The following is a 16,396-nucleotide window of genomic DNA, read 5'->3' as shown; positions in this document are numbered from 1 at the left end:
GAACGCCGCCAACGTGGCTGCTTGGCTCGGAAAGGTGGGGAGCACGGGCAGCCCCAGGAGTCACGTGACGGATTGCCGGAGGCCTCTGACGTTCCCGAGAAAGTCCGCCTCCCGCGTTAGACGCGGGCTGGCCACCAGTGGTTTGTTGCTCGCTCCGCCCTGCTTGTCCGTTGGTCCCGATTAATTAGCGTCGCAAGTAGTTACTTCGTTTGGGTGACGTTCCGCCTGGTACCCAGCGCGCGATAGTCGTCGTATAATTTTAAATTACAGTGCTACAAGGAACATGAAGTGCCCGTATGTGGCACTGAAAAGCAGAAATATGTTCTGTAATATATAATTGTTAAAAAAAAAACCAAAAAGCATTAAAATATACACTGAAAGATCTTGCCCCCTATCTGCCCACAACCTCATCTATGGTTAAATAGTGACAGTTCTTAAATTCTTTTTTTTTTTGACAGTTCTCAAATTCTTACTTGACACTCCAGAATTATAAATCACCTACAACAGTGCCTGGCATATGGTAAACATTTGGTAAATATAAAATAGAGGCAGCAATGGCTGTTCAGTGTCCTTCAGTTTCCTCATCTAGTTGGGTTGTTACCAATAATCTGGTATTTCATGCAATTAAACAATGTGAATATGAAGTATTACTGGATTGAATCCGTGTGAGATGTCCTATAGATGATGAAACAAATAAGTTAACCTTTATTGCCTGCTTATTATTTCCAATCACTATTTCCTAGAGCTGTGCTTTCATTATAATCTCAGTAATCTCTAAAAATCCCTATGAGCTGGATATTATTCACTGAGAAGAAAACGGAGACACAGAAGGGTTAGTAATTTACCCAGAGCTTAAAGGCTGGTCAATGGCAGATGCAAGATTTGAACCTGGCAGGCTGAGTCCAGATTCCTGCTCCATGGCCTAGGACCATCTGCTGTTCTGCTCCTGCATTGGCTCTGCTCAAGGCCTCTTTGCCCTGGGGCCCCTGTAAAAGCAGTTTGTGGCTGCTGTTGCCATTAATTCTGTCTACTAAAATCACAGCCTGACTGTGCTGAGCTCAAGCAGCTCAGCCCCACTCCACTCCACCAGGCCACCAGTGCCACTGCCGCCACTGCTGTTACAAAGAAAATCACAGGCCCAAAATGGCATCATTTAGGCCAAAACACCAAATCTGGACTTGATATGCTACTTAATTTCGGTGTCAACTTCCCCCAGAAATAGAGTCATAACCAGTCAGTCACGAATTTTCTGATCAGCATCAATGAGGCATCTAGTCACATGGGCCCTTTTCTATCTCCCAAAAGAAGGTAAGGTAATCAACCTAATAAGACACCCTGTCCTTCCCCCTAAGGGCAGGTGACCAGGCCTGAAACAACCCTTTCTTTTCTTTTGCTAATAACTTCTGGCCCCACCCTCCTTCCTATAAAAACCTTCCCTTTTGTACAACTCCTTGGAGCTGCCCTCTACTTGCTAGGTGAAATGCTGCCCAATTCATGAGTCGCTTAAAAGAGCCAGTTAGAGGGGCGCCTGGGTGGCGCAGTCGGTTAAGCGTCCGACTTCAGCCAGGTCACGATCTCGCGGTCTGTGAGTTCGAGCCCTGCGTCGGGCTCTGGGCTGATGGCTTGGAGCCTGGAGCCTGTTTCCGATTCTGTGTCTCCCTCTCTCTCTGCCCCTCCCCCGTTCATGCTCTGTCTCTCTCTGTCCCAAAAATAAAAAAAAATAAAAATAAAAAAGTTGAAAAAAACAAATTAAAAAAGAAAAAAAAAAAAGAGCCAGTTAGATCTTCACATTTACTTGGTTCAATTTTGGTTTTTTAACATGGCTAAGGCACCTGGCAGAAGTGAGGCACTCCCTGAGAGGGCATTCTCCCACTCTGCTGCTGCCTCCATTTCTGTGCTCGGCTGCCAAAGCTGCCACTCTGCCAACGCCACCAAGGCCACTGTCAACACTTTGTGGCTGAACCTTGCGAGTACTCTACTGGCGCGGGAAGACTCTCCTTCCCAACCGTGAGGCAGCTTCTGTTCCCTGAGTTTCAAATCAGGCCTTTTCTGAGTTCCTGATGTGTGACAGGTTTCTGACAATCCTTCTATTTAACTTGCTGCTCTCTCCTCGTACCAGAATGAATCCAATGTGAGCCGTGTAACAGAAGGTATAGGCATTATGTACAGTACTCAAAATCACCTCTTGTCTCCTCACTGGACCAAGGATGTCTCACTGACTCTCATTTCCCTTCAGAGGACTGATTTCCCATGGGGAGGAGTCTCATTACAACTCAAACAAGATTCCTAGTAGGTCTGTCTCCAGTTCTCAGGACGTGTTTAGACAGCCTGAACCGGTGAGGATAATCCAGTTCAGTCTTAAACTAGGACTGCTACACCAGGTATTAAATGATTACTAATTGATTTTATTTGGGACTTGAACTTCAGGCAGCCAGCTACCTAATACTCATCAGAGACAAAGTGTGCCTATCCTGGAAGTGACTTATATGCAGAATTTAGGAAAAATAAAAACATACAAACAGAAAACAAAGAAACCTATGTGACTGCCCAGTTGGTATTAAAATAAAAAGTAGTTGGGGTGCCTGAGTGGCTCAGTGTTGAGCATCCAACTCTTGGTTTCCGTTCAGGTTATGGTCTCACAGTTTGTGAGTTCCAGCCCTGCCTTGGACTCCAAGCTGAGGGTGCGGAGCCTGCTTGGAATTCTCTGTCTCCCTCTCTCTGCCCCTCCCCTGTGAGCTCTCTATATCTCTCAAAATAAATAAATAAACATCAAAAATAAAAAGTAGTTGCCTGTGGATCAGGGAAGTAAAATACTTACCCTGATCTTGGTGCTTACAAATCCTGTGTTATGATCTACATTCTCCCAATAATAAGCAGATTTCCCATAGTGCCCACCCAGAGCTCTCCCCCTTAGCTGGTTCCAATCCTTGATTTATGGAATTAAGAATCTATCTCCTAATTTAAGGGCACCTGGCAGGTCAGTCAGTAGAGTATGTGTGACTCTTGATCTTGGGATTGTGAGTTTGAGCCCCATATTGGGTACTGAGATTACATTAAAAATCTTAATTAAAAAAAAAAAAACAAAGAAAGTATCTACTAATTTATTTAGGTCTTTCCAAATATTTCCCCACGTTCTCTTTTTCTCTCACCTCTGCACCTATCTGTCTGAAGATACTCATTTTCCAGGAATATACCACATCCTGGTTATTCTCTTCCTACAGCTCAGGCAGATCCACAGTTGATTTTCTCCTTTGGTCATTGTATTCCCTTAGAATTTGCAAAAGCAGAGCCTTCTCTTCCTCTGATTACTTAAGTGTTCCTTCAGCCTCTTTGGCAAATGGGCTCATTAAGCACCAGTTTTTGTTCTGTGTTATATTTCTCCAGGTTACCACATAGCTGAGGAACTTCCTCATGTCCCTTAAACTCTTGCTCAGCTGTTACCTTGAGGGCTTACCTTCACCTCCTAATTTAAAATCGCAACCCTCCAGCCTTCCCTCCCCCTCTCCCCCACTGCCTATTTCCTTCTCTCTATTCTTCACTCACAGTGCTTACTACCTTCAACACAATATATAATTTATTATGTGTCTTGTCTTTTTATTTATTTATTTTTTTTTTTTTTAAATTTTTTTTTTCAACGTTTATTTATTTTTGGGACAGAGAGAGACAGAGCATGAACGGGGGAGGGGCAGAGAGAGAGGGAGACACAGAATCGGAAACAGGCTCCAGGCTCTGAGCCATCAGCCCAGAGCCTGACGCGGGGCTCGAACTCACAGACCGCGAGATTGTGACCTGGCTGAAGTCGGACGCTTAACCGACTGCGCCACCCAGGCGCCCCTATGTGTCTTGTCTTTAAACATCTTGAGGCCAGGGATCAGTGTGCCTAGGCGTCACGGTTACAGAAGAGTACACTCTGTGATAACACAGAAAATATTTGTTGAATTTGTTATATTGTTACCAGTGACATCTGTTCTCCACAAATTTGCAACTGAAGTTTAATTGTAGGCTTAATAGGAAATGAAAAAACATCAAGCAAAAAAAATGTTGTGTTCATTACATGCAAGCAAAGACTTCACCTAGCAAGGGCTAAAGAAAAGGATTGGGCTTTTTGTGCTATACTTTACCTCTGAAAGAAATTCCTTATGAAAAGGGGACATGACAGGAAAAAGAAACAGAAAATAAGGAAAGCTTTCGTAGGAGTTGTGGCTCTGGGGCACCTGGGTGGCTCAGTTAGTTAAGTGTCTGACTTCGGCTCAGGTCGTGATCTCACAGTTTGTGGGTTTGAGCCCCACATCGGGCTCTGTGCTGACAGCCCAGAGCCTGGAGCCTGCTTCAGATTCTGTGTCTCCCCTCTCTCTGCCCTTCCCCTGCTCATGCTCTCTCTCAAAAATAAACATTTAAAATACACACACACACACACACACACACACACACACACACACACACAAAGAAGTCATGGCTCTCCAAGCTCTCCTAACTTAGGAGGAGGTCCTACATTCTCTCCCGGCTGCTCTTCCCATCTGGTTCTCTTTCTGCACAATTCACAGACCTCCCCAGCTCATATTGCCTTGAAAAGAATGGACAGACAAAAGCACAATCACCTGATCATGGTCCACAAAACCCTCCACTTATGTCCTTCTGTACACCTAGGCTCTGCCCTCCTTTCTGTTACAACAAAAATATTTATAGGCCCACCAAGGGCATCCACCATTTGTGGTGCGCATCCTATCCCCTGCTCAAAAACGTGTATTTCAAAGATAGCCCTCTCTTTTCTACCTCATAATGCATTTCTACTTCTCCAATCCATTGCTCCCATGAACATACAAACATACGGTAATATCGCCCAAGTTAAAAAACAAAACTCCCCGTGGCCCCTGTTCCCCTTCAGCAACAGCCTCATTTCCCTGCTTTCTGACACAGTAAAACTTCACTAGCTCACCTTTAAACTTTCTTCTCCACCTATTCCAACTGGGCTTTTTCTTTTCAACAGTAAAACATCTCCGTCTTGCTAAACCCCAAAGTCCTCATCTGAGCCCCATTCCCCGCTTCTTTCACACTTGTTTCTCTAGACTCAGTGACAACCTTACTCTCCTAGTTCTCTTTCCACCTCACCGGCCCCTCCTCCTCTGCCTGGCTCCTAAACGTAAGCCTGTTGGAATGGATCTACTATGTAAGGCTGGAAGACTCACCAGCTCACATTCTGGGAGAGGGCCTGGAGGACACTCCATCTACCAAAGCAATGAGGAATGCAGAGGCAAGAAGGGTTCCAGCCTCACTGAGGCCAGTGGTGGGTTGTCCTCTGTAGCCCAGGCTGAGGGTAAAGGATGCTGTTACAGAACCGGGCTGATAGCAATGAGGATGAGTGGATGAGAACAAAGACCAGATGGCACCCCTTAACCATCCAACAGGGTGGGCTCTGTTATCACCGTCACCATGAGCTGCAAAGTCTGATAGGGAGAGGACTGGAGAATGAGCAGGAGGAGTAACCTGGAGAGAGCCACGGCAATGGTTAATAAGATACGTGGGCACTCAACTTAGTGTTAATTTATACAATTAAAGAAATCAAGAAAGATTGGGAGGGTGTTGAGGGCAGTCACCCAGGAAAAAGTCATGGTCCCCTCCTCAGCTGCGCCTGAGCTGGTTCTCAATTCCAGAACCCAGTAACTGCAGAGAAGCCAGGGTACTATGATGGGGAGTCCTGAAACCCCACAATAGTTGCCATTCAGTTGTGAATCCCCCATCCTTCTTCAAAGGATGGACATTTACTCACAGTAATCACGCATTGAGGAAAGGGGAACACCCAGGCCTTTGGAGGATTCTTGGACACAAGGTCTGAACTGATGTTATATCCAGGATCTAACATGCCAACATGGCCCCCTTTTAGAGTAGGAGTATAAAAGAGCCAGGCAATAAATGGAGTCTCATCGTGGGTCCAGCCAACAGTGGATTCTTCAGGTTATCAGACCCACCATATCTGGTCCCTGAAAGTACAGATGGAATGGACATACTTGGTGGTTGAAAGAACCCTTACATTGGTTCCTTGGGGAGCTATCAAGAGTATTAAGAGTGTGAAGGGCTCAGTGGAAGCTTCTCAAGCTGCCACTACTACTCTCCTTCCCAATGGAGATAGTAAATTAAAAGCACACCCACATCCCAAGGGAATGGTAGAGGTGTGTGCCACTCTCATAGGGTGGTGGTCTCCATCAAATTCCAATTTAATTTGCCAGCTGGCCCCTACAAGAACTAGATGGGTCATGGCAGATGACAGTGAAATACCAAGAAAGTAACCAAGTAGCAGCCTTAATGCCTCATGTTCAGACACAGCAGCTGATCACAGTTTGTCGTACTAACCCTTCTCTTGTATGTTTCCCAAGAACAAGACTGACCAGAATCCTGAAGAAATTGGGGGTGAAAGCAGTGATTGGCTGCCAGTAGGCTAGAGGAGATTTGGGGTGTGTGAGATGGAAATATTCTAAAACTAGATTGTGGGGATTATTGCATGACTGTACATTTACTTTGTAAAATCACTGAGTTCTACACTTAAAATAGGTGTCTTTTACAGTATGTAGATCATCCCTCAATAAAGGGAAGAGTATATTAAAAAGATATATTAGTTGTAGTAATTCCTCATGTATTTATGTACTGTAGTTTTTATACCTATTTGTGAGATAGAAGAAAATATATATACTGGTCTCTGCCCCAGTTCCTGTCATAGAGCACCTAAAACTTTTGTCAATTCCTAAGTGAGAACAGCATTAGGGGCATCTTTTGTTCTAACGAGGCAACTCTGTGAGCTCTGGATGGCTCCTGGCTGGGGGCTGGTCACTGGAAAGACCAGACCATGATTAGGAGGTTGGAATTTTCAGCTCTACTGTCTATTTTCCAGAAAGAGGAAAAGGATTGGACATGGATTTAATGATAAGTCATGGCTACATGAGGACACCTCCATAAAAATCCCAAAAGGATAGGATTCAATGAATTTCTCAGTTGACGAATACCTCCAAATACCAGGAAGGGAACACACCCCAACTCCATGGGGACAGAGCACTCAGGATCCTCCCAAGACCTCATCCTGTGTAACTCTTAGTCTGGTTTTTCATCTGTATCCTTTTATAAACTGTTAAAGGTAAGTGTTTCCCTAAGTTCTGTGAGGTGCTCTAGCAAATTAATCAAACCTGAGGAGGGGTTTGTCGGAACCTCTGATTTATAGCTGGTCATCACCTGGACTAGTGATAGGCATCTGCCGTGGAGTGAGGGCAGTCTTGTGGGACTGAGCCCTTACCCTGTGGAGTCTGATGCTACCTCCAGGTGGGGAGTGTCAGAATTGATTTAAATTGTAGGACACCCAGCGGATGTCACAGAGAATTGCTGTGTGTCAGAGTGTTGTGTGGTAGTAGCATCAGAGTAAACGAGAGACATGGGAGAGAGGGAACTGACTTCTTCCTAGACCCTATTCTCCGAGTACCAAAGGTCTCTGATAGGGATGTTCAAATCCTCTAGTCCAAATGGAAGTGGAATTCATCAGTAGAGTGGTTGTGCTGTGAAATCACAGAAATTCTCTTCTCAGAACATCTTTGTTGACCTTGGCCCCATTTATTATAAGGACCCTCAAGTGTACATTAGTGCCATTGAATTTTTCACCATATCATGCTCACTGGAATTTCTTAAAAACTATGTTCTAATTGTTCTTCATGCAAGGTTGGCCTTGCTAAATATGGGAGGATCTATGTTCAGTTTCACAAAGTACCCCAGAGGTACAATTATGAATTCATACTGACTCCTAGAGTCCTTTGTAAATATTTCAGAGTGGAGCTTCCGGAATTACATATGCCACTTGCTCATACCCAGAGTTTTATTTCTATAGGCAAGTGTCACAATCTTTTATTATTTTATCATTTTTAAAATGTTTATTTATTTTTGAGAGAGAGAGAGAGAGTGAGCAAGTGTGCATGACGGGGGCTGGGGGCGGGGGGCGGGCAGAGAGAGGGCGACACAGAATCGGAAGCAGGCCCCAGGCTCTGAGCTGTCAGCAAAGAGCCCAACATGGGGCTCAAACCATGAACTGTGAGATCATGACCTGAGCCGAAGTCGGACGCTCAACTGACTTAGCCACCCAGGTGCCCCTAACAGGTACTTCTGATTATAGTATCACCCACCATCAACCTACCCTTTACATCATATTTAGGTGATCTTTCAAAATGCATATATGACCACATCATTCCTCTACTTTAAAGCTTTTGGAGCTTGAGATTTCATAAGGATAAAGTTCAGATTTTTTGGCCAGGCATACAATGCTATTCATGACCATCTTTGCCTCCTGCCATATGAAGAATGTGGGTTTTAGACATGACTTGTGGTTCATGGGATGTAATAGAGCCTATCATGCCTCTGTGCTTTGACTGTGCTGTTGTTTTCCCCTTCTATCTGTCTGGGGAATGTCCAGTCAGGGACAGATCTGGCTCAGGTGTCCTGAATTTCCCTGACATAGTCCTGGGTCGTTTCATCTATGCTTCTAGCGTACCCTGGACAGTTACACCTGCACCCCACTCTAGAACAGTGTATCTATCTCCTTTGGATTATGTAGTCCTTCCTTGCCTGATTTTTCTTTGTGTCCTTGGCATCTAACATAGAGGCTGTCACACAGTTTATTGAAAGTCACTAAATGTTTATTGAAAGAAGTACAGGCTTAGACTCAGCATCCTTCAGTCATGCACCAAAGGAGGCACATTCATTTTGAGACAACCTGCAGGTAAAATATCATAAATGCCTAATAACATACATGGCAAATGTGGTGCTTAGGCACACGCTCCTGTTTGCAGACAGCCTATGTTAATCCCTCCTTTCCAAAAGTTTCATCACAATCGTGTACAGATTGCAGAACTGCATTAGCTATCTTTATGTTAATATTTGTCTTTCTCCTATCATGTTTTTAATTTTCCTGGAGGGGATCCTCCAGGGAAACAATATCTCTTTTTAAAACTGGAATCATTTCCAAAACTTTCAATGCTTAATTTTCTGTAACACAACACTGTCACAGCTGCATTTTTCTGTGCATTTCTCATCATTTGTCTTAAATGGTATTGCAACTTTTTGAATTCGAGAAGTTAAAATTTCTGTTTCAAAATTCACATAAGATCTGTCTTACAGAATTCCTCAGCAAAAATAACAACAATAATAATAGCTTTTATTTATTCAGCACTTCCTTCAAGTGCAGATATATATTCTCCATATATTCTTCTCTTGTACTTCCCTGAGTAATTTCAGTGCAAAACTAATTTCAGCAAGCTAAAATAATTTCTCCCTTCCAATAGTTGATTCAACAGCTACACCTCCATTCTGGTTCTGGGATTTAGCAAAAGGATAATATGCATGTAGGCACATTTGTTTTTCTGATATATCTCACAAAATCAGCTGTCTCTGGTTCCTTTGTTTAAATTCAGAACTAATTCCTCAAAACTATGTTAAAGTAGAAATTATGAGTTAGGTCTCAAAGGACCAGTCCTCCCCTTTCATCTGTGTTTTAATTCCAAAGGATTTCAGAATTAGTGTCTTAAAATTTGGTTGGTAGTAGGAAGAGCTTGCCCGCCGGAAGAGAAAAACGATGTCCTACAGGCAGAAACAAAAAGTTGGAATGAGATACATTACTGTTCTTATGTGTCATTAAAGGCTTGATAATATGGAAGTGATATTGTGTGAATGAAAATAGACATTTGCAAAAGAAGCCACTTGTTCCTCTGTTTATGTTAAAGTAAATATGTTTTGTCATTCACAGGAATAAATTAGAAGAAAAGTAATCACAATTTTTAGAATGTATAATTTCATCTTTTATACAGATTTTAATGTATCATTTGTATGATTGATCTGGTTACTATACTTAGTAATGACTGTGCTCCTGGACTGGTTGATGAAAATGATTAATGTTTAATCTTCAATCCTATTTAATTTAAATAATTTCTATTTCCTTCTAAAATATCTGGCATCTAAAAAGGAAAGGAAAAAGATGTATCAAGTTTTTAGGAAACACAGGCATTCAGTGACAGGACAGCTGATTCTTGATTACATATGGCATCCTTAATTATATATACAATTCTTACTGCATAAACAGCTAATTCTTATATACATATGGAAAAGTAGTACAGCCTGTAGATGGATAAACTTCACAGATAACACCAATACTATATTTTAATAAATATTTTTGTTTGTTTCAACCTTTTTCTCATTAAGGAACATGGCAAGGAACAAGGGTGGTTGAGTTTCATCTTCCTTGGTTTGGTTGCCAGCTGGCAGAATGAAGAAAAAGGAATAGAAACAAGAATGTAAATATTTCATAAAATGACTTACCAGCGCAGTATAACTAAGAACTGGTAGGTAGTATTAAGGTATTCTCATAACTCCACTATTAGAACAGCTGGGTCTCAGTGGAGCATATACAGACATGCCCTTGACTATACCCCTCTTCCATAAAGCTATATCACAAATAGGCCACAGGTTTTCATGAATACATACCCTTGGCCTGGGGTAGGACAAGGGCACCAGTGGCTACATCTTATATTAGGAATTACTCCACCATGGGTAGCATTGGTCCTGGGTCCTGAGTCTGCCTAACACCCCCTTCTATTTAGTACCTATTAGGGGATAGGTGCTGGGGGATACCAAAATGAATATGAGACAATCCCTGCACTAAAAGGGTTCTAGTCAAGTTAAGGGATGTGCAAGTAGAGAACAGTAATGAAATGTTGCAGGTGCTGTTTTATCAAAGGGGACAGTGTGGGCACGTGGTAGGAAGCCAGTCAGTTGAATGTGGGAGACAGGGCAGGAGAGGCTTTATACAGGAGATGGAGCTTGAACTGGTCTATAAGTCTGTGAGGTGGGAACTGAAGTAAGAGGAGAAAAGGAATTGAGAGAGAATATTCCTGGCAGGGGAAGATGCATGGGCCATACCAGGAAGGCATAAAAATAACAGCATGTTTGGAAAATGGCAAGTGGTTAGATGTGGTTTGGTGTATGGCGACAAGGAGGAAGCAGTGAATGAGAAAGCTGGATAGGAGGGTGAGGGCCAGATCATAGAGGACCTTACATGCTGTGCTAGGGAGCTCGATTTGATCCAGAATGCAAGTGGGAACCACTGAGGGGTTTTATGTAGGGAAGGGGCATCATCCTTTTTGCTTCTGAAAGATCACTCTGTCTACTCTGTGGAGGATGGAAGGAAGGGGTGCCAAGCTGGAGGCAGAAACAAGTAGGAGATGACTGTCATAGGGCGGATGAGAAATGATGAGGGCCTGACATGTGGCAGTGGCTGTAGGGATGCAGTGAAGAGGATGAATACAAGGAAAATTTCAGAAGGAAGGTTCCCAGTTACAGGATGTATGATGATCAGAGGTCAAAGAGGCCTCATCTGAGGACAGAAAGGAAAGCGACACTGAACATTACTGAAATGTAACTTTAGGAACTCCTATTTAATCTTGTGCTACGGTCAAATTACATGGAAACAGAACATTCTTTATAGTGATCATCAGTATGACCTACCACGGTCAAGGACTTTGGATGATATTCTAATCTTCTTGGTCTGTAGGAGATAGAGAATAACGTTAAAAAAAAAAAAAGTGGTGGGCTAAAATAGAGACCCTAGTGAACAAGTATGCCATTATTTAATATGTTCTTGCCTTCACTTTCAAGGAGGAATTGCCATTTAGGATAGAACTATGAGCACCTAGAAGATTCAGAGAAAGGTTTTCAGTGTGTAATATATGGATCAGTCTCATTGCAATTAAATAAAAATATTGAGCCACAGTCTTGTGTTTTAACATTCTCATGGACTTCTTTAGGATAAGATTCTGGCTCTTGAAAATGATGAAGAACTAGAAGCAAAAAAAAAAAAAAAAAAAAAGACATCTGAAACTATTAACGTGCTCGCTTTTATCTCCGAATCTCCCACTCTTTCCACTACTGAAGACAGTCAGCGACAGGAGCACCACAATTCTGAGGCAGTGCAGAGGTAGTCTAAAGCGTGTTTCCCATGCTGAGGGGAAGCTTCAAGGACGGTGGTGGCTGAAGGCTCCTGTAAGTCTCCAGTTTTCTAAGAAACAGCCTTGACCAGCTGGAAAGGGCTCTTCTACTCCAGCTCACCCCCTGGCTTCAAAGGCCATTCGAAGTTTACACAAATGGGCCTCAAATCCACTGTGAAAATAGGCTAAATAAACAACTAGCTGTACTAGTGAAATCTGTGAATTTATATGCGAATTTTCTTATTTTAAAATAAGGATGGGAAAAATATTCCACAGTTTCTGACAGCAATTCAGAGAAGATTCATATTCAGTTTAAATTAGCAACTATAGGGCATCTGTAATATGCCAGGCATCAGATTGTATTCTTTCATATTAGGGGGAAAAATCATAGTTAACCTATCACTTTGCAAATAGTAGGATAATCTGCTAAGGGGTTTTAATTCTCAAAACATAGTTGTATTGCAAATGGTATGCTGAACATTCGTGACTCATGACATAGTCAAAACTCAACTTTAATATCTGCTTCCCATTTCTGCTTTGGACTTTCCTCACTCAAGAAAGCTTTTCCTTTGCCATTGGCTGAATATGCAGCAGGCCCAGTGATGTCGTTGGCTAACTCTAAGGTGAGGTCAGTCCTCATTGTGGGGCACGAACACAATCTCAATTCAGTAAGCAGAAGGTCCGGTCTTGCATATTAATCCTTTAATCTTCATTCAAAAGTAGGACTTCTCCTCCCCCTTGCCAAGCTAAGGCATGTAGTTGGGAGCACCACCTGCCATTGAGGGTCAATTTCTGCTCCCTCTTCACTCACCATCTCCTCCATTTGCAGGAGGAGGGAGGAGAAGTAAGGTGCTGGGACATTTTTACTTGGTATGGTGACTTCAGTCTCGGCTTGTAGTGGCTAAGCTGACTGCGTCTGTGGAGCTTGCCACTGCTAGGGACCTCTGTCCTACAGTTCCCTTGACCAAAGCCGATGCATCTCCCTTCTGGTTGTCACCTGATACTCCATCAGCCTCTAAAAATCTGGCATTCCCTTCTGGCCTCTTGGTGCTGGTAGCCCTCCAGGCAGCTTTGGGCAGAGCCCAAGATAACTCAACTCTCTCCTGTCTGGTTCTTAAGAAACTATCACACACATCTTTTGTCCTGCTGACGAGCTCAGAGAGAACAGGCCACCCCATCACAGCCCCTCTGTGGATCTGCCACAGCTTGCTTTAGTTATCTCAGGCATGGTGTGTCACTGGTGTTCTGTTTCCCAACTTTTAGGGCATGCATATCAAAGCTCTCAAGTTGATCTTCTGGAAACCCCCACACCAGGCTTTAAGCAAAAGAGGTAGAATTACTTGGGGGCAATGGGAGCTCACAATATGATGGATTCAAAGAAATTTCTTTTCCAGTCTTCCCCACTCTCCACACTTTTTATACATTGGATCTGGCCAAGAGATAGAGGAGTCCTGAAAGCAGTTCTTTGCAATTTCCTTCAGAAACTCTGCACATGGGGAAACTCACTCTCACTTTGAGAACTGATAACTGTTTTTTTTAGCACCTCAGGGACTAGGCCGTGAAGAATCCCATTTTAATATCCTGCTATGGTCTTAATCAACCCCATAGGGCTTGTGCATATACCTTGTAGCATCAAAATTACAGAAATAATGTATGTATTATAAGATTTAATATTAGTGTAAGAAAATCTGGTCATAAGATATATATGTAAGCTGTTTTGGTGCAGACAAAATATTAGCTCATATCTCTATATCATCTTCCTTAGAGGTGATTGTAAGTTCCATGAGGGCAGGTATTCTGGCTTTCCAATTCAAGTTCTACAAAAAACATTTATCAACCAACTATTTTATGCCAGGCAAAATACCAAGCACTTGCATACAGTGTATCTTAAATTAAGAAAAGGAAAAAAAAGTTTTTTAAATGTATTATTCATTAGACTTATGTTTTAAAGTTAAAGACATTATTATTTAGAAACAAAGAGAAAACTTACCTTGATTTTCTTGCTTTCTCTCTGGGCCTCCTAATTAAATCTTCCAGATGTTTATTTCTCTTTTCTAAACTGAAGGAAGAAACAATTGGATTTTATGACTAAAACTGACTTTTCTAAACTAATATTTTGTTGGACTCACTAGGGGATTTGAGACGATAAATATAAGTGGTGATCTAGCTTCCTGTATATCATCCATCCACCTCACCGTATGAGAATTTGGGATTCTTTCCTAGCAACTCAAATTATTTAATTAATTTCTTCCTTTATAGGTTCCAGTAGTGAAGAAGGAAAGTAGATAGTAGTAAACCTATAAAGTGACAGACGTTCTATTCATTTACACAGACAGCGAGAGAACTGATCCCTTTGCTCAAGGAAACTCAACATGATCCTGGGAATAACATGTTAAAAACAGAGCCCCTGGGGGCGCCTGGATGGTTCAGTCGATTGAGAGATTGAGTGTCTGACTTTGGCTCGGGTCATGATCTTGTAGTTTGTGGGTTTAAGCCCCACATTGGGCTCACTGCTGTCAGTGCAGAGCCCTCTTCAGATCTTCTGCCCCGCTGTCTCTCTGACCTTCCCCTTCTTGTGCTCTTTCTCTCTCAAAAATAAACAAACATTCAAAAGAAAATTTTTTTTTAAAAGCACAACCCTTGAGCTGTGAACTGCTTTAACATGGGGGAAATGTGTAATAGTGTCGTAGGAAGGATCACAGCACGCAGGTGGCCTGTTAGAGATTTACTTGTGTTCTACTTTTATGGCTTTTAGCAAGAGAGGTACAAGCAGGTTCCCTTCTTGCCTTTAGGAGGGCAAATTCAATTAAAGTAGTCTCTTCCCAAATTCCCTTTCCCATCCAGGGACAGTTTATTAGTTTCCTGTGGCTGCTGCAGCAAATGACTACAAAGCTGGAGGCTTGAAAAACACACCTTTATTCTCCCACGGTTCAGGAGGTCAGAAGTCTGAAATCAGATACACTGGGCTAAAGTCAGAGTGTCAGCAAGGATGTGCTCCCTCCAGGGGCTCAGAAAGAGCCTTCTTTGCCTTGCCTTTTCCCTCTCTCTGGCCTCTGTCCTAATTCCTTGGCTCCTGGTTCCTCGGCACATGGCCTTTACTCTTCCTGCTGCTTGATCACATTGCCATCTTCTGTCATCAAACTTCACTCTCTCTGCCTCCCTCTTGTAACAACAATTGGGACTGCATTTAGGGCTCACCCGAATAATGCAGGGTAATCTCACCATCTCAAGATCCTTCATTTAATCACACCTGCAAAGTCTCTTTTGCCATACGAGGGCACATTCACAAGTTCCAGGGAATGGGATTTGGATGTCTTTGGGAAGCTGTTTTTCAGGCTACTATGGAGAGTAAACAGATCTGTGGAGGATAGAAAATTCTCTTGCAGAAGTCATTACCTCAAATGCCTTTGGAAGAGTCAAGCAAGTATGTGAACTGAGTAAAGCCAGCTAAGTGGGGATTTGGACAAACCAGAGAGCATTTGCCCCTATTGTAGAGGTCACTTTTAAGTAACAGACTTGAGCCATGAAAACTTGATCAAGGCAAAAGGGCCCACAGTGACCCCAACCTCCTGGCTGAATACAGACCCGGCCCATCAGGCAGCCTACCTCAAAATATCCATAAGCCCTAGCTGACCAATGGGTTACTTACAGCCAGGCACAGTTCCAAAAAAGGGAAAATTCCATTGGTCACCATACCACCTCACCTTCCCTCTTTAAATACAGTCCCCACCTTGTGGCAGACAGTCAGTCTCTCCTTTGCTGTCCTGCCCACTGCTCCCTTCGGTGTATTCAATAAATTTCTATCTCCTTTGTTCTGCCTCAGGTGAATTCTTTCATTTCCCAGGCCACTGGCTTCCACTCAGTCTGGTCGCCCCACATTTGGGGGCCCCCATCTGATTGGGAGGGAATCATACTCATTCCCTGCCTAAAGGACAAAGTTGCTACTTGGCTGATGTTGCCTGATGTTGCCATGTGGGAATGTTGCAGTAATGATGTCAGATCTTAATTTTAAAGAAGAGACGGAAATCTAAATCTTTACAGGAAATCTTCCTTTTTAAATATTAGCAATATTTCAAAAGTACTTTAAACGTTAGATGGACCAAACAAAACATATCTGCCTTGGGATATGCCTCATGGGGTGTCATTCTGAAACCTCTGCATTATTGTCCAGAGATATCAGGCTTTTGTTTTCAAAGATTAAAGGGGAGATGTTGTCCATCCAGGAGGGGATGAAAATATTAAATAGGTCCTCTGTTTACAAACAGCTTGAGTCTGTCATACTTCATTATTAGAGAAAATGCCATGGAATAAATCTTTGTCTTTCTAGAGCTCACAAACAACAGCCCAAGTCGTGGAGGAAAAGGATACTCAAGGAGAGAGACTAAAGGGGCTGA

The 16,396-nt window shown here is 42.8% G+C and overlaps 1 protein-coding gene across 4 annotated transcripts in view; it reads right to left on the bottom strand.

Moving 5' to 3' along the window:
- Positions 1 to 8,213: 8,213 nt before the first annotated feature.
- The window catches only part of CAGE1 (cancer antigen 1), a 57,280-nt gene continuing 49,097 nt past the window's right edge, over positions 8,214 to 16,396 (bottom strand). For all 4 annotated transcript variants that reach the window (XM_032593126.1, XM_032593123.1, XM_032593124.1 and 1 more), the window contains 3 exons: positions 13,993 to 14,061; positions 11,524 to 11,563; positions 8,214 to 10,277 (listed from right to left, as the gene is read on the bottom strand). In XM_032593126.1, coding sequence (XP_032449017.1) covers positions 10,173 to 10,277; positions 11,524 to 11,563; positions 13,993 to 14,061 — 214 coding nt within the window. In that variant the 3' untranslated portion in view covers positions 8,214 to 10,172. The remainder of the gene's footprint in view (positions 10,278 to 11,523; positions 11,564 to 13,992; positions 14,062 to 16,396) is intronic.

Source organism: Lynx canadensis, chromosome B2, assembly GCF_007474595.2.
Source record: "Lynx canadensis isolate LIC74 chromosome B2, mLynCan4.pri.v2, whole genome shotgun sequence".
Lineage (NCBI taxonomy): Eukaryota > Metazoa > Chordata > Mammalia > Carnivora > Felidae > Lynx > Lynx canadensis.
This window is presented reverse-complemented; position numbering and strand designations above follow the sequence as displayed.